Source organism: Centroberyx gerrardi, chromosome 23, assembly GCF_048128805.1.
Source record: "Centroberyx gerrardi isolate f3 chromosome 23, fCenGer3.hap1.cur.20231027, whole genome shotgun sequence".
NCBI classification, from domain to species: domain Eukaryota; kingdom Metazoa; phylum Chordata; class Actinopteri; order Beryciformes; family Berycidae; genus Centroberyx; species Centroberyx gerrardi.
The window spans coordinates 11,675,517-11,701,354 of record NC_136019.1 but is presented as its reverse complement, the minus strand read 5'-3'; the positions used below and the strand labels follow the sequence as shown (position 1 = coordinate 11,701,354).

Below are 25,838 nucleotides of genomic sequence, written 5' to 3'. Positions count from 1 at the left end.
ACAAACAGTGCACGCAACTATCACATTTGGACACACAGGCTCCCATACTGATGAACTAGCGTGGTCATGGGAAATGTAGTTATCATTGATACAAACACATTTAGTGACAATTTAAGAATGCATAAATCATAACAAACATACAGACAATGACACTAAACCTGTTAACGTCCCCCCCAGGTTTTTTGGTCCTATGTATAATGAAATGGCAGATTATTATGTTTCTAACTGTTATACATTAAGTAGCCTCTAGTATGTTTATTTGGCACATGTACATTCTGTTCAAAATAATTTATTTTAGTTAAAGAGGTTCTACAATATCGTTTTCTTTTTTTGTAATTAAGTGTTTTTTATTCCCTTTAAGGGGGTGATTACATACATAAGAGCATACAAAAAAAGATTATATTTCGCCCCCCATCCCCCTTCCACCATCCCTCCATGGGACACACAAAACAGAGCAATCAGGTCCTAAAAATAAATAAAAATAGCAATTTACCAGTTAAATGTGAAATAATCAGGATTAGAATATTGAATAGATACAAAGTAAAATTACAATTGTACAAAAAAAAATACAGAAAAGTGACTTTCGACACCATCTGAGATTGTTCTGTACGGTATATAGCCCTCTCAGAGAGCTGTCATTTATTGGAGGTAGCATTTGAGTTTGCTTGGAGATGAACAAACCAAATTGCTGTCATGAAGGATTGGGTCAGCATGTGAAGATGACCACACAATTTGTTTTCATCATGAGCTAAACATATTGGCTTCCTAGCCCAAATTTCACACAAACTGTTGTGATCTTATGTTTAACAAACATAAGAAACAAGCAAAAAGATCACCCAGAGAAATTAGTCTAAGATGTGGCTAAGAATTACAAGACATGTTAAATGTCACTGTCATCCCTGGAAACAAGCTGTGTCCAACATGCCCTGCTGATATGTCCAAAAGTGACAATGACATGAATCCTTAATGCCTGACTAGTGAGGCTACTAAATGATAATCTGTTTGAAATGTTGCTTTGACGGTTGACAAATAAATTCTCTAACATTACTTCTTAAATCTACATGTCTAAATCATTATCAGTTAAAGGTAAAGCTTTAAATTAAAAAAAAATTTCTGCTTCTCACTTTTTTACTAAATAACAGGAATAGAACCATCTGGTCGTTAGAACCTAGTATTATCACACGAAGATGAAATGACAACTTAATATCTCATTAATCTGCACAGGGGAAAAATAAAAACATCACCATATTCACTGAGAATACATCAGATAGTATGAAGAAGCAAAACATGTAAGGCCCAGCTTCATGCCACTTTTCAAACATGGAGAACTGATGTTACACTGTCTGTTGGGGTGGGATTGACATGGGGTTGGGGGGATATGTGGGTTGATTATGACAATTTATTTGGACTCATATCTGAATCATTAACAAGAATGACTTTGGTCCAAATCGTATGTTGGATACCATATTCACTATTATATGAATCCTTCCCAATTAAAATGTCCAATTTGGGTGCAGTCAGTTAGCTTAATTTCTCTAAGTTCAAAATAAAAAAAATTATGTCACAGAAAAACCTGTGTCATTGGTTTGTAACTACAGGAACCCTTTCAGAGCAATCAGAGGTGGTGGGTGTCATGGCATCATGATGATTTGACATGGAATGACTCACAAGTTAAAACTTTAAAATGTCTCACTTCCAGACAAAAAGCTCAAAGTTTGATCCAAGGCATGGCTGCTTCAACCATTGTGACTGTGCTGGACGACGTGTCACCTACGTGGGTAGGCACAGATGAAGTGATAGCACGGATAGTGTCTTCAGCTGAATGAGAAAAATGTGGTGAGGTAGGGTGGGGCTCGGGCTCAGGTAGTGAGATGTGTTGGGTAGGACAGTGTGGTTAGGTTCCTCATTCTCTAAATCTTGTGCTCCGTTTACAGGAAGGCCAATCTGAGTCATGTAAATACGATAGTTATCTACATTACACATACTGAAAATGATTTCCAGCTAATCCTTGATGTGCCAACACTGCCCTGTCAGTCAAGGTTAGATCAACGCACATGCTTAGAAACAGTCAGCTATTGTTGTTTGATGAAACTTGGCACAGAAGTATAATCAAATCTAGCTTGATGCGTCAGTCACATAAAGCCTCATATGATTAAACGATACTTGTCCAGTCACATATTCTAGAATATCTGCATTGCTGCAGTTTGGAGTAAAGGTGTAATTAAATTATTAGTTTTTGGAAAACGAAATCCATATTTGTCATTCCTATCTTGTGTTGTTGTTTGTTACCTGAGTTGCTGCAATTTAGAGTAGAGGTATAATTAAAGTATTCAATTAATGGAACATTTGACCTCAAAACAATATTCATATTTGTTATTTCTATCTTTAACAGAATTTGACAACTTGCCCTGGGTAGTCAACCGTCCATAAAGACATTCTCCTATTTATTATCTACATTGCAACTACAGGCTGTGTCTCTGGAGGACATCAGACAAGAGTGTTGGCTCTCTTGTTTCTAGATTTGGGATTAGATAGATTTTTTTATGTACACAAATCTAGCATGAAATGTTTTCAATCATGGGAATATTAATAACAACAGAAACAAGACACTTGTACAGACCCAATGCTGTTTATTTATCCACAATCAAGTCATTGACAAGTGCATCAGGTCATGGTTAACTTAGCTCAAGGGTATTTTTAAGTTGCAGTCTCATGGCTCCTTGGCATTGGCCAAGTTAGGAACAAACTCTGGCACTGAACGGATTGCTGCAGAACAGGTTGGACCTCTTCCTGCTCACTGCTATCACCATCAGAGCATCTCTTTGACAAACCGAAATGAACATTTGAATGTAGTGAAACATGGTATTAGCTAACTTTGAATAAAGAAAATAAACAGTTCTTCCTTCATATGCTGTAGAGCATTCCCTATATGTTGTTTAGTGGATGGGATATTTTCATGTATGAATGCGACAAGGGCTGAGGCAGACACCAGAGTTTAAGAGCAAGAACACAGAACAGGGTGGAGTGACGTGATTACAGCAGGTAAAACTGGTGTGATGAGACAGGCTAAGATGGGCTTCTTTATTTTTGTCTAGCTTTATCGGTCTATCCTAGACTTGCGTAAGGTGACGGTTCATTGGTATTGAAAGGTGAGTGATTTTTGGATTTTGCAATGACAACCTTCACATTCTTTGCACTCTTTTACCTGCCCACTCAAAGACCAGTTGAGATGCCATTTATTTAAGTTGCATCGTTTGGAAGTTACATTTCGCTGAGGGTTTTCTTGTAATAGATTTGGGGAGTTTTTGCTTTATTCAATAGTCTAACTAGGGAGAGGCAGGAAAGCGGAGGCTCATGCGACACAGGTATCAGTTTTCAAATCTGGGAGGACATGTTAGAGACAGTAAATTTTGATCGGTCCAAATGACTTGGCATTTTCAGGAATCAAATGTAGTCTTTCTGGCAGGGTGGGGTGGGACTTCCACACCTCCTGGAAACTCTTGAGAATTACTATAGGCTAATAGTAATTAATAGTAGTCTGAATAGTAATTATCTCTTGTGGCAAATATGCATTTTGTCATTTTCCTTGGGTGCCACCCAACAGTACTTTTGATTTAACTAAATCAGGGTTTCTCAAACCTTTTTCAAACCAAGAACCATAAAATAATAAACATTCGAAGATTGCCATCTAAGCCCTGAACCACTTTCTGATAATATTTTGGGCTTTTAGAAATTATTCTGTCCTGAATCATATTTTATATGTTGTAGGTAGGGAACTAAAAGTGGAGAGAGTGAAAGACATAAATAGATTCTGACAATGCAATTAAACAATAGTGATATTTAAGGGGACAAGGGGAGACCTCACTTTCCTGACTAATGACATATAGCAGCAGGTAGTTATTTGCATCTAGACTTGGTGCAGATGCACGAGGGAAAACATCAAACTTGGTAGAGGGAACTCTGCACATTGCTCTTGCAATACATCAGTTATTTTACTGAACACGGTACTAACGTTTCAGACCAGTCTGGTCTTTAATCAAAATCTGAAACTGTATCTGATAAACTCTGATGAAAGACGAGATGGGTCTGAAACATTAGTACTGTGTTCACTGAAATGATCCATGTGGCGTTGCAAGAGCAGTGTGCAGACTTCTCTTCACCATCCCTGCATAGCAACATTCTGCCCAAGACAGCAGGTTATTTCCCACACCCGTACTGTGTTTACTGAAATTTTTCACTACAAGGAAATGAAGAACCCTTTCACATCCATCACCAGAGACACATTATTTTGAAAAGCAAAATAAAAGCATGCTAATTGATGTTATGTTGGAGAGTAATTGTTGCGGAAAATGACAACTTTGACAGGGTAATGAAAGCAGAAAGCATCTATCTCAAATGGGGCTGACACAAAACATATTATATGGTCACTGCAATACGTAAACGTCAGCAGTTCAAGTGAGGTGAGAGATGAGGTTTGGATAATAGGGATATTTGTAAAATATAATTATCCCCACACATGCTACCAGACTGTTTAAAAGCTGTTTTCCAAATTGAAGTTTTGAACTGTGGTGTTGGGGCAAACAGTTTTGTAAATGAGTAAAGGAACATATGAGACATTCAGTCTTATAACATGATTCATGCTATTCATGGAACAATCACGATTTACCAGCTTCAATACACATTTGTCACATTTACTGTATATGAAATCATTCAAAATCATTCTCAATTTCACAAAATGACTCCCCTCCACTCTCCTGTACAGGCATAAGTCAGTTTGACAGAAATGATTCTTGATCCCAACAGAGAGACAGCTTGTTTAGGACCAGTTAACATACAAATTTGATAGTAATGTACAGCTATGTAATTTTGTTGTGACGGAAATGTACATTGAAGCCGATATGAATGCTGGTTGTTTATTTGAATGTATCATGCATTAAACGAGAATACTTGTGTCATATAGAGTTATATAACCATTTACTTTTGGCCATGTCTAGATTACAGTCATTTTGCAGTGCATACTTGGCTTTTAGCATTTTTACATACAAACTTTACGGTGTCAAACCTGGCTTGAAATTAACTGCTGTCCTGGCCATCAAAGACGCCCTAAATAAAAAAAGACATAGATGTGACGATTAGTAAGTAAGGCAACAAGTTTTATTAATGTATTATTTCCTGGCGGAGACTTACATTTCTTCCTGTGGGTGTTAGGTGATTCACAGTACACAATGTACTTTGACAATGAAACTTTGACAAAACCAAATTAAGGCTCCATGCTCATTGTGATGGATTATTTAGCTTATAGGCAATTTTCAAATCTGTGGAAGTTGTTTTTCATAGCAGCAAACAGCTTCTTCTGAAGGGAGGAAAATGAGCCCTGATATCTCCAACTATGCTGACGGTGCAGACAACACCAGGAATAATGTAAAGACGGGCAACCTAGACAATTAGCACACACTTTAAAAACCACCAGCATTATCCTTCAAGTGGTGAACCTTGTTCCTACTATGCAAACCCTGTAAAAATGTATAAAGTACTGACTGGGGATGGATGGAGCTGCCATATAACATAGGGCTGCAATTTGTCCAGTCTGGGTGGAAGAATGCAGAATGCAATCTCCAGTGCATCATCTCATCCCTTTTGTTAAAGTGGGGGACACACAAAGTATGGAAATATGCAAGAAATATGCAAGAAATGTACGATATGCTGTTGTATCTGTATGGTATGCTATTGTATCTGTATGGTATGCTATTGTATCTGTATGGTGTGTAACTACAAATAACAGGTGACGGATAGCTTGAATACATTGCTAACTTTGTCTGCTTTGTGATCAGATATCCCCGCTGCCTGTGCAAACCCATGAAATGCCACCATGAATTGTGGAATTGTGCTCAGCTTCCTAATGGGTGAGTCAGGTTACGCAATGCTGACTTTTCCATGACTAGACGTAATAGCTGCACTTAAAATACACTCCTCAGCTGACGTCAGATGCCTTTATCAGACTGCCACATTCTGGAAAAAAAGGGACCTGGAAAAAGAAAATCACCTAAGGGATTATACAGTCAATTAATTTGCCCAGTTACAGTGTTGTACCCAGTTTCCAAGATAAAAAGTCATATATCTTAGCCATAATATTGATTGCCGCTAATGCTTGTAATAAATGACGGTTCTTGTGCATTATTAATTGATATGAAACCTTCCACTTTTCCCTCTCTCTCAGCTTTCATTCCAACTCAGCTCAGTGCTACATCCCATACAGAGACTCCAGAAATTAACACAACAGATGTGGCTTCTCCGACAAGCGCAGTGACAGAGGTCAGTGCACTTTCAACACAAGTTGTTCAATCATTTGATGGGCAATATTCGCCGACACCAAAAACACAGACCACTCCAATGTTTGCAACCACACAGGCGGATATGAATACTCCAACTGGGGTATCCACATCTAGCTCTAACAGACAAGAAGATACAGCAGGAGCTCCAGCCATGACAAATACATCTGAGTTCATGGGACTTACATCAGACCCAAAGCAGGAAATGAATGCAACATCAACAGAGAAAATGACAAGTCAGAATATAGCCTTTGCCAATGAAAGAAATACTGCTTCCAGTATCACTGAGCGCTCTGACTCTACACCTGTGACTGCTTTCCACACACCTGCCCAAACCAGTTCTTCACCTGACATGACCACAGGCAAATTGGCTTCAGAGGCATCAGTAGTAAACCTTAGCAGTTCTTTGACAGACGAAGATCAGAATCTGTCTTCGACATCTGTAAGCCTATCGACAACCCCAGTGGACGGTTTTGTTGGACCTAGCACTTCTGCAGCGGAACATGACAGGGAAGTGACTCATACTAGCTCCAATGGGACAAATGCACCGACAGTCTCAGCCTCAACTAAAACTCACTCTACCCAAGCTCTGACCCTGCCCTCCCCTATGCTGAATTCAACTGTGGTGAATACATCAACAACCAGTGACACCCCTTCAGCATCGATGCATCAAGTTCCCACACATACAACCATGAACTCTACACAAACTGCACACACAAGTTACTCACCTACAAAGACTTCTGTGATGGCCAGGCCAGCCACACCTAGGGATTTGGATGCCAGAGACAACAATTCAGCATCCACAATTACAAGAACTCTGTCTGTCGTCACAACCACAGCCACGCACACATTCCTAAACAAAACACAGACAAACCTATCCATGAAAAATGCCACAGAGGATCTGAATGTAACCCCTGCCAACAAATCAAGAAATCTAGTTCATGCAGTTACTTCACTGAATTCATCAATTGTGACCACATTCAAAACCAGAAGTGCATCTCTGAATTCATCTGCTACAGAAGTTGTTTCTGGGTTCCCTGGCACACAGTCAAATACAGCCTCTGTTGATGCAGTATTGAATTTATCCTCTTCGGCATTTGGATATTCAACTGATAAAGGTTCAACACCAGTGTTTACCCCAGTACCAGCAGGATCAAAGAATGGTTCATCCACTACAAGCACACTGAGAGATGGAAGCATACATTTAACTGCTGCGACCATTAATTCAGATTCAGAGGTATCAAAAACCTCCAATCCATCAGATGCAACAACTGTAAATTCATCTGCCATGAATTCCATGTTTTTAACAAATTCTACTCAAAATGTTTCCACTGTAGATACACTGAATTCAGTGAAAACCCGACTGGTTAGGAATAGCTCAAGCAGGGCTTCAACGCTTAACCAAACATTTACAAATGAGAACATGAGTAGTCCAAGTCTTAACAATGAAACTGCCACCGAGAACACAAAGTCAACCTCAGGCCTTAACACAACAACACAAGGAACTTTCCATCAGCAAACTACTTCCTCCACCACCAGGAACAGTACAACATTCCCACAATATAAATCATCCACTCGTGGTGAAAATTCCTTATCCACAAACGTCACTCAAGTGCAAAATTTGCAATCTAGTCAAATCACCCAGAAACAAACCACAGCATCTTGGCAAATGTCACCATCTGTAGTAGCACCAACAGAAATTACAGCATCTACAAATGACACCACAACACCGGCCAGAACTATAGCATCTGTAGTGGCAGAATCCACAACAACACCATTACGAAATTCTGGATCTGTGGCAACAATGTCTATCTTAACACCAACACAAACTACACCAACGGTGGCAATGCCAATAGAAACTACAGCTACAAGAAGAACAGAGGAAACACCAACACAAACCACAGTTGCAACAACACAGTCAACAACTCCAGGACAAACTACAGCATCTGCAACAACAGAACTCACTGCACCCCCAGTAGAGGCCACAGGATCTGCAACAACTCTGTACATTTCAACTCCATCACAAACTACATCCTCCACCACAACACCAACAGAAACTTCAACATCTACAAATGACACCACAACACCGGCCAGAACTATAGCATCTGTAGTGACAGAATCCACAACAACACCATTACGAAATTCTGGATCTGTGGCAACAATGTCTATCTTAACACCAACACAAACTACACCAACAGTGGCAATGCCAATAGAAACTACAGCTACAAGAAGAACAGAGGAAACACCAACACAAACCACAGTTGCAACAACACAGCCAACAACTCCAGGACAAACTACAGCATCTGGAACAATAAAATCAGCAACAACAGAATCCACAGCAACACCAACACAATCCATAGCATCCACAACAGGATCAACCACAATACCAACACAAACTACACTATCCATGACAACAGGATTCACCACAACACCAACTGAAACAATATCTGTAGTGACAGAATCCACCACAACACCAACAGAAACTACAAAATCTGTAGCAACACAAAGCACAACATCTGTAGCAACAAAATCCACTACAACACCATTACAAATTACTGGATCCATGACAACATTATCTAACTTAACACCAACACAAACCTCACCATCCGTGGCAACACCAACACAAACAACAAATGTAATAACACAATCAACAACTCCAGGACAAACTACAGCATCTGCAACAACAGAACTCACTGCACCACCAGTAGAGGCCACAGGATCTGCAACAACTCAGTACATTTCAACTCTATCACAAACTACATCCTCCACCACAACACCAACAGAAACTTTAGCATCTACAAATGACACCACTACACCAACGGTGGCAATGCCAATAGAAACTACAGCTACAAGAAGAACAGAGGAAACACCAACACAAACCACAGTTGCAACAACACAGTCAACAACTCCAGGACAAACTACAGCATCTGGAACAATAAAATCAGCAACAACAGAATCCACAGCAACACCAACACAATCCATAGCATCCACAACAGGATCAACCACAATACCAACACAAACTACACTATCCATGACAACAGGATTCACCACAACACCAACTGAAACAATATCTGTAGTGACAGAATCCACCACAACACCAACAGAAACTTTAGCATCTACAAATGACACCACAACACCGGCCAGAACTGTAGCATCTGTAGTGACAGAATCCACAACAACACTATTACGAAATTCTGGATCTGTGGCAACAATGTCTATCTTAACACCAACACAAACTACACCAACGGTGGCAATGCCAATAGAAACTACAGCTACAAGAAGAACAGAGGAAACACCAACACAAACCACAGTTGCACAATCAACAACTCCAGGACAAACTACAGCATCTGTAACAATAAAATCAACAACAACAGAATCCACAGCAACACCAACACAATCCATAGCATCCACAACAGGATCAACCACAATACCAACACAAACTACACTATCCATGACAACAGAACTCACCACAACACCAACTGAAACAATATCTGTAGTGACAGAATCCACCACAACACCAACAGAAACTACAAAATCTGTAGCAACACAAAGCACAACATCTGTAGCAACAAAATCCACTACAACACCATTACAAATTACTGGGTCCATGACAACAGTATCTAACTTAACACCAACACAAACCTCACCAGCCGTGGCAACACCAACACAAACAACAAATGTAATAACACAGTCAACAACTCCAGCACAAACTACAGCATCTGCAACAACAGAACTCACTGCACCACCAGTAGCGGCCACAGGATCTGCAACAACTCAGTACATTTCAACTCTATCACAAACTACATCCTCCACCACAACACCAACAGAAACTTTAGCATCTACAAATGACACCACAACACCGGCCAGAATTATAGCATCTGTAGTGACAGAATCCACAACAACACCATTACGAAATTCTGGATCTGTGGCAACAATGTCTATCTTAACACCAACACAAACTACATCAACGGTGGCAATGCCAATAGAGGCCACAGGATCTGCAACAACTCAATACATTTCAACTCCATCACAAACTACATCCTCCACCACAACACCATTACAAACTATAACAACAAAATCAACACAAACTTCACCATCTGTGGCAACACCAACACAAACAACAAATGCAATAACACAATCAACAACTCCAGCACAAACTACAGCATCTGCAACAACAGAATCAATCACATCATCAACACAAAGTTCATCATCTGTAAGGACAGTATCGCCCACAGCACCAAAACAAAATACTGCATCAACACTTCACACCACAACACCAACAGCATCAGCGACTATACAGACACAAACTACAGCATCCATAGCAATAGTATCCACAACAACACCAACACCAACACAAACTACCAAATTCATAGCAACACTTTCAACCACAACTCCAGCACAAACTACAGCGTCTGTAAGCACAGAATTAATCATGTCACCAACACAAAGTTCACCATTTGTGGCAACAGTATCAACCACAACGCCAACCCAAACTAATGTATCTGCAAGAAATTACACCACGACACAGACTCAAACTACAGCATCCATGGCAGCAGTCTCCACAGTAACACCCACACAGTCTGTAGCATCCACAAGAGAATCAACCACAATGCCAACACAAACAACATCGTCCATGGCAACAGGATTCACCACAACACCAGCTGAAACAATATCTGTAGTAACAGAATCCACCACAACACCAATACCAACTATAACATCTGTATCAACACATAGTACTACATCTGTAACAAGTTCCACCCCAACACCATTACAAAATACGAGATCCATGAGAACATTATCCACCTCAACACAAACACAAACTTTACCATCTGTGGCAACACCAACACAAACAACAAATATAACAAGGAAATCAACAACTCCAGCACAAACTACAGCATCTGTAACAACAGTATCTTCCACAGCACCAAAACAAACTACTGCATCAACAATTTACACCACAACACCAACACACAGTATACTTTTTACAATAGAATCAATGACTATACCAACACAAACTGCACCATCTGTGGCAACAGTATCCACAGCGACACCAATACAAACTACAACATCCACAACAGAATCAACCACAACACCAACCCAAACTACAGCTAAAGTAGCAACAGGATTCCCCACAACACCAACAGAAACAATATCTGGAGTAAAAGAACCCACCGCAACAACGTTACAAACTATAACATCTGCATCAACACATAGTATAGCATCTGTAGCAGCAATATCCACAACTACACCATTACAAAATTCTGGATCCGTGACAACATTATCTAACTTTACACCACCACAAGCCACAGCATCAGTAACAACAGAACTCACTGCACCACCAGTAGAGGCCACAGGATCTGCAACAACTCAGTACATTTCAACTCTATCGCAAACTACAGCATCCACTGTTACACCAACACAAACAGTAACAACAAAATCTGCCACAAGACCAGTACAAACTACAGCAACTATCACAACAGAATCAAGACCAATACAAACTATATTTGTAACAACACTATCAATTACAACTCCAGTACAAACTACAGTATCAGTAACAACAGAATCAATCACATCACCAACACAAAGTTCACCATATGTGGCAACAGTATCAACCATAACACCAACCCAGACTATTGTATCTACAACAAATTACACCACAACACCAGCCACAACAATAGCATCTGTAGTGACAGAATCCACCACAACACCAACACAAAATACAACATCTGCAGCTACAAAATCCACCACAACACCACTGCAAAATACTGGATCCGTGACATTATCAAACTTAACAGCAACACAAACTACACCATCCATGGCAGCACCACTAGAAACTACAGCTACCAAAACAACAGAGGAAACACCAACACAACCCACAGTTGTAACAACACAGTCAACAACTCCAGCACAAACTACAGCATCTGTTACAACAGAATCAATTACGTCACCAACACAAAGTTCAGTGTCTGTCACAGCAGTATCAACCACAACTCCAACTGAAACTAATGTATCTGCAAGAAATTACACCACAACACAGACTCAAACTACAGCATCCATGGCAGCAGTCTCCACAGTAACACCCACACAGTCTGTAGCATCCACAACAGGATCAACCACAATACCAACACAAACTACACTATCCATGGCAACAGAACTCACCACAACACCAACTGAAACAATATCTGTAGTGACAGAATCCACCACAACACCAACAGAAACTACAAAATCTGTAGCAACACAAAGCACAACATCTGTCGCAACAAAATCCACTACAACACCATTACAAATTCCTGGATCCATGACAACATCATCTAACTTAACACCAACACAAACCTCACCATCCGTGGCAACACCAACACAAACAACAAATGTAATAACACAATCAACAACTCCAGCACAAACTACAGCATCTGCAACAACAGAACTCACTGCACCACCAGTAGAGGCCACAGGATCTGCAACAACTCAGTACATTTCAACTCTATCACAAACTACATCCTCCACCACAACACCAACAGAAACTTTAGCATCTACAAATGACACCACAACACCGGCCAGAACTATAGCATCTGTAGTGACAGAATCCACAACAACACCATTACAAAATTCTGGATCTGTGGCAACAATGTCTATCTTAACACCAACACAAACTACATCAACGGTGGCAATGCCAATAGAGGCCACAGGATCTGCAACAACTCAATACATTTCAACTCCATCACAAACTACATCCTCCACCACAACACCATTACAAACTATAACAACAAAATCAACACAAACTTCACCATCTGTGGCAACACCAACACAAACAACAAATGCAATAACACAATCAACAACTCCAGCACAAACTACAGCATCTGCAACAACAGAATCAATCACATCATCAACACAAAGTTCATCATCTGTAAGAACAGTATCGCCCACAGCACCAAAACAAACTACTGCATCAACACTTCACACCACAACACCAACACCAACAGCATCAGCGACTATACAGACACAAACTACAGCATCCATAGCAATAGTATCCACAGCAACACCAACACCAACACAAACTACCAAATTCATAGCAACACTTTCAACCACAACTCCAGCACAAACTACAGCGTCTGTAAGCACAGAATCAATCATGTCACCAACACAAAGTTCACCATTTGTGGCAACAGTATCAACCACAACGCCAACCCAAACTAATGTATCTGCAAGAAATTACACCACAACACAGACTCAAACTACAGCATCCATGGCAGCAGTCTCCACAGTAACACCCACACAGTCTGTAGCATCCACAAGAGAATCAACCACAATGCCAACACAAACAACATCGTCCATGGCAACAGGATTCACCACAACACCAGCTGAAACAATATCTGTAGTTACAGAATCCACCACAACACCAATACCAACTATAACATCTGTATCAACACATAGTACTACATCTGTAACAAGTTCCACCCCAACACCATTACAAAATACGGGATCCATGAGAACATTATCCACCTCAACACAAACACAAACTTTACCATCTGTGGCAACACCAACACAAACAACAAATATAACAAGGAAATCAACAACTCCAGCACAAACTACAGCATCTGTAACAACAGTATCTTCCACAGCACCAAAACAAACTACTGCATCAACAATTTACACCACAACACCAACACACAGTATACTTTTTACAACAGAATCAATGACTATACCAACACAAACTGCACCATCTGTGGCAACAGTATCCACAGCGACACCAATACAAACTACAACATCCACAACAGAATCAACCACAACACCAACCCAAACTACAACTAAAGTAGCAACAGGATTCCCCACAGCACCAACAGAAACAATATCTGGAGTAAAAGAACCCACCGCAACAACGTTACAAACTATAACATCTGCATCAACACATAGTATAGCATCTGTAGCAGCAATATCCACAACTACACCATTACAAAATTCTGGATCCGTGACAACATTATCTAACTTTACACCACCACAAGCCACAGCATCAGTAACAACAGAACTCACTGCACCACCAGTAGAGGCCACAGGCTTTGCAACAACTCAGTACATTTCAACTCTATCGCAAACTACAGCATCCACTGTTACACCAACACAAACAGTAACAACAAAATCTGCCACAAGACCAGTACAAACTACAGCAACTATCACAACAGAATCAAGACCAATACAAACTGCATTTGTAACAACACAATCAATCACAACTCCAGTACAAACTACAGCATCAGTAACAACAGAATCTATAGCATCTACAGATTACACCACAACACCAGCTGAAACAATATCTGTAGTAACAGAATCCACCACAACACTGAAACAAACTACAGCATCGATAACAACAGAACCAATCACATCACCAACACAAAGTTCATCATATCTGGCAACAGTATCAACCATAACACCAACCCAGACTATTGTATCTACAACAAATTACACCACAACACCAGCCACAACAATAGCATCTGTAGTGACAGAATCCACCACAACACCAACACAAAATACAATATCTACAGCTACAAAATCCACCACAACACCACTGCAAAATACTGGATCCGTGACATTATCAAACTTAACAGCAACACAAACTACACCATCCATGGCAGCACCACTAGAAACTACAGCTACCAAAACAACAGAGGAAACACCAACACAACCCACAGTTGTAACAACACAGTCAACAACTCCAGCACAAACTACAGCATCTGTTACAACAGAATCAATCACATCACCAACACAAAGTTCATCATCTGTAGCAGCAGTATCACCCACAGCACCAAAACAAAGTACTACATCGACAACAATTCACACCACAGCACCAACACACAGTATATCATTTACAACAGAATCAGCAACTATACCAGGACAAACTACACCATCAACAGCATCTACAGCAACACCAACACAAACTACAACATCCACAACAGTATCAAGCACAACACCAACCCAAACTAATATATCCACAACAAATTACACTGCAACACTAACACAAACTACAGCATCAGTGGCAACAGTATCCACAGCAACACCAACACAAACTACAACATCCACAACAGAATCAATCACAACACCAACACAAACTACAACTTCTGTGGCAACAGAACCCACCACAACACCATTACCAACTATACCATCTGTATCAACACATAGTACAACATCTGTAAGAACAATTTCTGCCACAACACCATTACAAAATACTGGATCCGTGGCAACAGTACCTATCTTAACACCACCACAAGCCACAGCATCAACAGAACTCACTGCACCACCAGAAGAGGCCACAGGATCTGCAATAACTCAGTACATTTCAACTCTATCACAAACTACAGCCTCCACCGCAACACCAACACAAATGATAACAACAAAATCTGCCACAACACCAGTACAAACTGCAGCGTCTATTGCAACAGAATCAAGACCAATACAAACTGCATTTGTAACAACGCCATCAACAACTCCACTAGAAACTATAGCATCTGTAACAGCAGAATCTATAGCACCTACAGATTACACCACAACACCAGCTGAAACAATATCTGTAGTAACAGAATCCACCACAACACTAAAACAAACTACAGCATCGATAACAACAGAACCAATCACATCACTAACACAAATTGTACCATCTGAAGAAACATCAACCACAACACCAACACAAAATATTCTATCTACAACAAATTACACCAACACACCAGCACAAGCTACAGCATCTTTGACAACAGTATCCACAGCAACATCAACACAACCCACAGCATCCACAACAGAGTCAACCACAATAATGACACAAACTACACCGCCCGTGGCGACAGTATTCACCACACCAACAGAAACTTTAGCATCTACTCTTGATCTTAAAAGTGATTTAAGAAATACATCACAAACAACAAACTCTTTTACATTAAGTACTCCCAATACAGCAATATCACCACAACCTTCAGTAGCCACAACAGTACAACCAATCCCCGAGACAACTACTTCCACAGCAGCGCAAACCACAAACAAGCCACAAGTGACTTCTGAAACCAACACCTCTACAGCAGTGTTACAAACTAAATCTACTGTGTCACCGGTCCTGAGCACAGATGTAGAGACTACCAAACAACCAGGAACAACATCCCCAAATTCGGCTGTGATCAACACTCCTACACAGAGGTCAACATCAGCATCTCCCATCACATTAAGTGCATCGTTAGGTATCCCTTCGGCTACAATGACTACACCAGTACACACACAGACTAGACACTCTTCAGTTGCCGCCCATATATCATCCACTGAATTGCCAACTAATACAGCCACTCACTCATTAGATTCAGCTGCATCCATGACACACAACACACAGGCAGCATCATCCTCATCCTCAACATTTTTAAAGTCATCATCTACATTACAGACATCCCTCGCAACATCAGCTTTGCCATTACAAACTACACAAACAGGCTCATCTGCCCCCAACACAGTACCGTACAACACCACATCTCCAAACTCGACATCCATTACATCTTCCTCAACATCAGGAACAGTGGATTCATTTTCAGTTCAGACTACAAATGTGGAGAGGACTTCAATGCCTGTATCAACAGATGGGACGCCTACCCAAAGCCCTCAAGTTACTGTTACAGGAGTGATGAACCGTAGCTCTTCGACAGCTACCTCAACAACTCCCAAAAGTGGAACTCCAGTAAGCGCTCTGAGAAGCACCGAGATTCAGACATTTTCAACTGTTGCCCCCGTTTCATCAGATCTAAGACCCACACTTGAGACAGTGGATGCCAGCTCTTTACCTACACCTGAACTTGTGTCTCAAACCACTTTAGCCGCCACCCGAAAAACATCAAATTCAACCTTCCACCCTGTGACAGCGAACACGGATGTTACCACCGACAGAGGTTCACTGGAGCCGACATCCTCATTTTCCTCTGAAGCATCAGCCCTCAAACCTACGGCAGTCAACACAACACAAGAGCAAGCAACGCCTACTTTTATCCCATCCTCTAGGGAAACCATTGTGTTCTTCAGACATACCCCAAAAATTGCTGTTTTTAGGCCCATTGTCTTTGCTTATCCAACTGTTATCCGCGCCACATTCCCTGTTTCAAAGGCCAATGATACAACCTTGGCCACTGAGTCCCTTAATGCAACGAACTCTGGGACATTTCCTCTCACCAAAACATCCAACAGCAGCAATGTGGGAAATGAGGACTCAGAAGAGTCAGAGGGAACGCTGCACATGCAGATGCGGTTAAATGATGAATTCAACTCTGCACTCTTGAATCCAAACACCGCAGAGCACCAAAGGCTCGCTCAGAACATCACAAGAGAGGTAATTACCTTATTCTTATTACCTTATTCTTTTTTCTTTTCTTTTTTTTAAACAATGTGGGTATGCTGTGTGTACACTACCAGTCAAAAGTTTGGACACACCACATTTTCCTTTATTTTTACTATTTTCCACATTTTAGAATAATAGTAAAGACATCAAAACTATGAAATAACACAAATGGAATTATGCAGTGACCAAAAAAGTGTTAGACAAATCAAAACTATCTTATATTTTAGATTCTTTAAAGTAGCCGCCCTTTGCCTTGATGGAAAGGCAAATGCTTTGGAAAGAAATTCATACATAGGATCAACTTCACTATTTATATTTATCTAAGAAACAAATTTCAAACATTTAAGCATAAGCCTTTAGATCAAAATGGCTTTAAGATAATGAAAAACATAGCAGATGTTCAATCAGGTGTGTCCAAACGTTTGACTGGTACTGTATATTGTATATATGTTGTGATATGTGAGTGTGAGTGTATGTGTTCAGCTATGTGCTCAGTGTGTGTCCTTAATATGTCTTGTTCACAGGTTGGCAATGCTTTCAGGAAGAAATATCCAGAGTCGTTTCTTAAAAGCACAATAAACAGATTCTGGTAAGATTTGATTTCAGAATTAAATATGCAATAGGTTAAATCTGTCTTTCATATTACTTTATTTTAACTATTTTGTTTTCTCTGCAGGAACGGCTCGGTGGGAGTGGATATGACTCTAACCTTCAGGAATCAGGAATCGGTTCCAAGCAGCAACACAGCAGTACAAGTCATTAAAGACTCATTAAATGCTAGAGAGACTTCTCTGGATATTATACCAACTAGCATCATCGCAAGTAAGTACCAACCAATCATATAAAATATTACAAGCCATGGACAGATTGTTGTACCAATCGTGTAAAGGCATTCTCTGCAGTAAACACATTCATCTTTCTCATACACAGATACAGACCGCCAGAACAATTAGACACTGAAGCCTTCTAGAGAGGATGGGGTGTCAGTCTGGTTGATGGTCTCTGGAGTTACAGTAGCACTCTTCAATGGGCCACCTACACACCCAAACCACCGCACACTCTGAGGAAAGTGTGGAAGACACTTGAATGTTTCTAAATGACTCATAACATGAGCAAATCCAGAAAGAAAAACAAGTCCAACTGAAAATTACAAAGCACTTGCCACACTCAAGAACTGTGACTGGTTTACTGAAGCGATATTATATAACATGAAGGATGCCTGCATCTCAAAATAGGTGGATATAACAACATCAACCACCATGATCTTTTCAACACTGTTACACCAACATTTTCTCACACTGTTGCTAATTCTTAGCTTGTCCAAACCTCAAGTGCACTGGACTGTAAAGCGCTGTAAAGAGGCAGCTGTCAAGCATACAGTGTATAGCTACAAATAGATCTGTCTGTCACCTAATACAATGCTGTGGAACGTAAAGTCAAGCATTAAATGACGTCAAAGTACTTTCTTCCTGCGTGATTGCGTCGGTATGCCTGTTACTTTACCTCTGTGTGTGTGTGTGTGTGTGTGTGTGATGCTTCATCCGTGTGCTATTTGAGTTTGTACCTCAGGCATTACTGGTAATAGAGCATGTGTTTCAGCAAGATGTCCTTTGTGTTTTAAGATAACAGAACACTTGAATGCTAATTCTATTTTTAAACACAGGCGAACACAAAAATAATCATTCTCTGCATATTATATGGAATGGCCTTGATGATTTTATTCTCTTACCTGACATTTATGCAATTTTTTGTTTTATTGTTTTCTTTTTGTTGCCATTTAGTGTACATTTCAGTTGTGTCTCTGTCATTTGCATTTTTTTTTCTATCTTAAGGTGAGATCTTTTGATTTTTAATTTCTGTGTTTTATCATTTCTATATGTAAAGATACATTACAGTGGACCTTAATTATCCAAACCCCTCAGGTTGTGTGGGAAAATGAAATGTTGAAGACACAGTAATCAACTGCAATTCCAATACAAAGTTTGCTCACGAAAAGTGCATGCATGTATCATGAATTTTTTTGTTTAATTATTTAGCTGCAGGTCGCCGCAGTGACTCAGCGGTTTGCACTGTCACCTCTTTCGAATCCAGCAAGAAGGATTCGAAAGATACATATTTTCTTTAAATGTATGAATGCTCACATCCCAATATGTGTACTTCTGGTCTAATTGTTGTAGTTACATGTATTAGTCTGGTTTTTATTACCTTATGATTATATTCCTTATGTTGTTGAATATGTACTTGTAAGACAGACCTTTCACCATAATTATGTGAAATGGACTTCTACTGTATCTGATATTGTCATGATTATAGACTATTGATTCACCATTAAAATTATTCGTTATGAAAATGTGTCTTGTAAAGGCATTTCACTCTCAATCCACAGGATTTTGGCAGTCAATTGATCCTGAGCCCGAGGCTTTTGATCTATATAGGTGCACTAAGGAAATAAATATTTTGAACCCAGTGAGTGTATTAACATTTACAAGCAGTATTCCATATATTAAATCATATTCTTGTTAAGGTCGTGTTAAGGATGATCCATATGTATCTTCACATCCTGATCACAAATAGCCGTGTATAGATGGTTAAAGAAAATGTTCTTAACATTAGCACGGAAACAAAATGTACTACAGACTACAAACAACAACCAATGCCATAATGTCTTTGCAACAGCAGAAGTCACAGCTTTCATATCCTGGTTTTCTATGATTGGGATATGAGCTTATGATACATCTCTTATACAGAATACTTGAGTTTCCCATTTTATTGTTAATGTGCATGACAAGCATTAGGCATCTTATAACATTTCTCACAGCAGATCTTTAGTGGGATTCAGAGCCATATCTCAAGATCCCATCAGGTGAGAACAAAGGAGGAAGTGTTTACCGTTGGCTCTGAGGCTGCAAAAAAACCCGTCATTACTTCCTTCACAGAATAAAAATATATCCTGGTGCTTTATTGTCTTGAGCTGGGAAGGTGACGTACAGACACACCAGGTACTGTATGAAAGTATTTGGACATAAACTTGCAGTAACCCCTGCCTACCAAAGACATCTCATAATCTACGATTTACAATCTAAAAACAGGTTGAGTCGATGCTAAATTTGGATTCGATACTCAGGTCAGACTGAAGGAAACAATGTTGTTGCCTTCTCTTTGTGTGAGTATTTTACAAGTCAAGGTTTTATCAAGACTGGTTTATCACCAAACTAAAATCCATGACTTGCAATGACCTTCAAATGAGAGAGAGGAGAAAGAAAATTGCAGTTGCACCGATGTCCCTTGAATTATTGTTTTCTATCCAATTCCGTACATTCATTGCAAATAATTAATATATACTCAAATTAAAAACTAAAGGAGTTTTAAAGTAATAATCAGTGACATTTTCATAGAAATAAATGTCCATTTCACTCTATCGCCGAATGATTCAGCCTATGTCCACTTGGCTGTTCGGGTCGGGTAGGTCTTTCCCGGGAAAAATCCTCTGACACACATGAAGTGATGCATTTTCTGTTTCCTGCAGTGCAGCAACAGCGGTTTGTTTGAAATAAACAGAAGAACTGGGTAATTAGCATGAGCAGCGACAGCCATAATGACTGAACAGACGAAGAAAAGAGCGCTGCCCACACAAACTCAAACTTCAACAGGAAATCCAAGGAAAAAAGACGTCACAGTACTGGACACACTGTTTGATTGACAAGTGATCAATTAGCACCAAAGATGACATCAAAATAAAAAAATAAAGATCTTGAGGATTTACCACTTTAAAATACAATAATAAAATACTGGCCACATTTTACTATGCATATTCAATAGGCTGCTTTGGTCACAGGGTCACACTCTGCATGTGGAGGACAATGTCGGCTTTCATGAAAAGAAGAAAAGCTAAATTGGAATTATACTTCTTATGTTATTTCTATGGAATAGGACAGTCAAGTTTGAGTATTTCAATGAATTTGTATATTCAACTTAGCTTTATATAATCAGTGAGTTGCCTTGTCCATTGTTTCCCTTTCATTTTCTGTGTATCTGTACATTGATAATCTTCAATTTACTCCCCACATGCTGCATTAGTCAACTTTCAAAATTCTGTATTTTCCACTGACACTGAGGTTGGCAGCTGAATACAGGAGCAGTTTCACCATTTGTTTTTTTTTTCAAAACATCTGATTTTGAAAGAGTCCAGGAAATAAGTTTTGTACATTAAATAATCATCCATCAAGTAGAAATTTAAGGACTGAAGTAATGATGCTGTGTTGGTTTATGGTTAGCATCATGGTTTGTTCTTTGTCTGGAGGAATTTGATGAAAGGATCACATTAGACACCTTTTTTCCCTGTTACTTTTTATTTTGTTACATTTCTATTGTATTAAATTGATTGGCACCCATAATGCCATCACTTACTGTCCCATTTGGTGGAACTTCCTCGAGCCTGTGACACGAGATAACACATCTGGTTAGGGCACGTAAGTGGAATGCATCAACAACACACCTTAAAGGGCAGAACAAAGGAAGGCTCTCTGGTATGGGACTGAGCCAAGGAACTGACAGAGCTGGTAACTGACAGCCTATATCCTGTGATTTTTCTTTTTTTTGTTTTGTTTTGTCTTTCACTAATGTGTGAAACCATTTCTGAAAAAAGTCATCACCTGTCTGTCACGTCACGTCACTTCCCTTCCCTGCACAATATATAAGGCCTGACTGTGGCCTGCCACAAAAGGTGTGCACCACAGATGTAAAATGGATTAAATCGGTATATCAGGAAATAGTATTAAAAAAAAGAATACGAATTTGAAATACGTCAAACAGCAGAATTTATAATCGGTGACTTTCTTTTTGGGTAAGTACATCTTTATGTCGATATTCTACTTTTTTTAAATTTTATTTTATTTTATTAACAGATAAATCAAATGGCATTTCTTAGGTGTCACCATATTCTCCCATAGCTGAAAGTGAAGGGTAACAGATTTTTCTACCCTCATCTTTACAAATCTTCACTTTTTAATTTAATTGTAAATAATGTCTCATTATAATATATTTAACATTACATGTTGTTATTAATGTACTATTTTTTTCCCCTAATATCTTATCTTTAGAATTTAAATGTATTTCTTTTTTTTTTTTCATCCATCCTGTAGCTACAACTCACTTAGACAATTTGAGAGCTTATGATGACACAAAGAGCCTTTTTTTTTTCACCAAAATGATAAAAACACAATTATTTACATGTACACCAATATCCTGTTCATTCTGGATATAATTATTGATATTAAAAAATCAGTGTCAGCTAGACAACAGCTCCTCTGTAGCTTGTAAGGATTCAGTGTCTTGCTCAAGGACACTTCAGCAGGGCAGATGCTCGTTGATTGAACCTGGATCCTGCAGTCTCCTTACTCACTATACTACAGTTAAAGCATTTAGACATCATATCCCATCAGCAATAACCTGGATACGCTCTTATCCCAATAAGGAGAAATGGGAAGCTGAGGCATGCATACGCTTTCTTCCATCTACTGTCGGTATCTGCATGAGCTCGTTTTCTAATATTCTTCATGTAGACAGAGATTCTTGCGAGTGGGGAATGAAGAAGCAGACAAACAGCCTGTCTGGAATAAGACCTCAACCAGGATTTGACTTGACTTGAATTGAGCTTTGTGCTAGCAGCAGAGACTGAAACTGAGCCGAATTTTACAGCAATCCGTTCTTAAGACAGACACATATGAACAAGACAGGAAAGAAATATTACATTACAAAAACAGGAAGAAAAAAAATACATATCACAGAGCCCTAGAAAATGGTAATGATGATGAATGTTCTATATTAGTGTGATTGCTTCAACTATGACTAGATCATGATTTAATCCTTCATGATTTGTCATGCGTTAACTGCAGCTTATTCCATCTGATCTCATTGACATTTTCGTAATAAGTCAAAAGTAAAGTATAAATGGTTCAAATTCAAGTACATTCAAGTTCAAATGAAATGAGAAATTGATGACCATTATTTTTGTTTAGAATCTGGAAATGTGTTACCAGTGTGTGCACTTTTAAACAATATTTATATCAAAGCATTTTCGGTTAATATTTGTACATCCTCCACTCAGAGCAGCTTAGTTTGAAAGGGAATGTTCACCTAAGAAATGAATATTCATTTCAAGGAATCCGTAACTGGATTTGCTGTGCATATCCACAATTGACACCCAATTGGCTGAATTCAAACAATTCAGTATAATTTGCAGTTTAATGATACACCTAAATTACAGTAAGCGGTGCACTGTTTTCCTACAACCTTTTATTGGCAATATCCCACAAATAAATTTCATTCATGAACCGGATAGATCTAATCTTCAATTCTGATTAGCTGAGTCAAATAGAAGCTGTAAAATAACCATATAACTTTTAACTTATTAACGAGCCACCTCTTTGTTTAGCTACTGTGCAAGGCCTATATTACTTGGTGGCAGAATAACATTTACTTATTATTGTCATTTCATTATTATTGAAAACAAAAGATTTACCCTGTAACATAATTGTGCATTGCCTTTTCACAACCATTTTTCTGCTTTTATTTCAGTCCAACTTTAAACCCATAGGTAAGTTGATATAACGTATTTGTTACTTTCATATCATATCACAGATAACTAGCTTGTCAGCTATTCACATATAGGTTTGGATGACAAATACATAATTAACTGTAATTCTTCTTCAACCAGAGACTCTCATTATGGGCTAAATGGTAACTGAAAAAGCAAGCAAAAAGAGGCAGTGCAGTTTCATACCTGTACTGATTTAACAAGTAATATGGTGTACTTTTTTATTGGTATCTAGTTTCTCTGAGTCCCATTTTCAGTCCCACCCAGTATAAAAATCTAGAATAGATACAACTTTTTTATGCCTTTAGATCCTGGAATGAGATGGCATCAGTTTATGCCACTGAGATACTGAAGCAGCAAAGCAGCCTAAATTAATGATTGTGTACAGGGGCGGAAATCACGGGGGGGACAGGGGGGTCCGGACCCCCCCTTCCTGGGACTAACAGAGAGTTGTCCCCCTCAATATATCATTGTAAACATAACTATATAATTTTAAATAATATAATAATATGCATTGAAAGCACTTGTGCTAATTATAGACGCAAAACAATGCGTTTTTAAGTTTCGAAAGATTGAGTCCCTCTCTCATATGCCTCACAGTGGTTTGGTCCACTGCCTACCTGCCTCCCCGAACCCCCACACACACACATTAGCCCTCTGTACGAGTGTGTGTGGAGGATCTCTGGAAGTGTGTCAGTGGTGGCAGACCTCCAGTAAGTAGCTGAGGTTAACTTAAAACAAAGGATGTGTCAGACATTTTTCTTTACTTCTACCACTCAATAGAATAAAACACATTCACAATTGTAATCAGACTACATTTTGTTCCGTTACCTCGCGGTTGAATCTCGTGCGTCAGCGTGTTGGTACGGAGCCGCGTCTCCTAATGCATGTATGTGTATGGAGGCAGGAGGTCTGTCCACAATTAAAATCATCATAACTCGCTGAATTTTCGACCGATTTTCAAGCGGTTTGGTTTGTTACAAATGCCAGACATGTATTTATGATACAGGATACTTGGTTAAATTAAAATGCGGGTTTTCATATCAAAATTATTTAAGATTAACTTACCCTATGTAATTAGGTTCTAAGTATATTATTTTTTTCTTACTGCATGTAAAATGGCTGCCACTATGTTATTTTGTTCATAATTTTGGAAATAAATGAAGACTTAATAAAAAAGACATAATTACAACAAACATTATGTTAAATATAAGTACGTTTCTGGCAGGCTTCATAGCGTTCTGGACTTTTACACATTGACAGCAAAACATTAGAGATCTGCTTTTTCGGGAAAACAAAATCTAATTAGGCATATATTAGCTTTAGTTCAGTTAATGGGTGTTGCATCTCACCTACTACTGTAAATAACCTGCATGCTGTGTGTGTGTGTGTGTGTGTGTGTGTGTGTGTGTGTGTGTGTCTATTTGTCAGCCAGCCAGGTCAGTTAAAATGGCAGAGAAAAGAAAAACAGACATCCGATCATTTTTCAGTGCACCGAAACGCCAAGTAGAAAGACCCCAGTAATATCAAAGGCAATTTGATAAAATCTTCATAAGAAAGGAATGAA

At 39.2% G+C, this 25,838-nt stretch overlaps 1 protein-coding gene across 1 annotated transcript; it reads left to right on the top strand.

Moving 5' to 3' along the window:
• Nucleotides 1-13,365: 13,365 nt before the first annotated feature.
• On the top strand, nt 13,366-20,115 carry LOC139917207 (uncharacterized). Its single transcript, XM_071906291.2, has 5 exons — nt 13,366-15,392; nt 15,435-17,667; nt 18,201-18,265; nt 18,353-18,498; nt 18,607-20,115. Exons 1-5 carry the CDS (start codon nt 13,459-13,461, stop codon nt 18,627-18,629), a joined length of 4,401 nt encoding a protein of 1,466 aa, XP_071762392.2. The 5' UTR covers nt 13,366-13,458; the 3' UTR covers nt 18,630-20,115.
• Nucleotides 20,116-25,838: the final 5,723 nt, after the last annotated feature.

Coding starts and splice junctions, on each gene's coding strand:
- LOC139917207 (XM_071906291.2), top strand. CDS start 13,459: ATGTCACCAACACAAAGTTCACCATTTGTGGCAACAGTATCAACCACA. Junction 17,668..18,200: donor CTCAGAACATCACAAGAGAG/GTAATTACCTTA, acceptor TCTTGTTCACAG/GTTGGCAATGCTTTCAGGAA. Junction 18,266..18,352: donor AGCACAATAAACAGATTCTG/GTAAGATTTGAT, acceptor TTTTCTCTGCAG/GAACGGCTCGGTGGGAGTGG.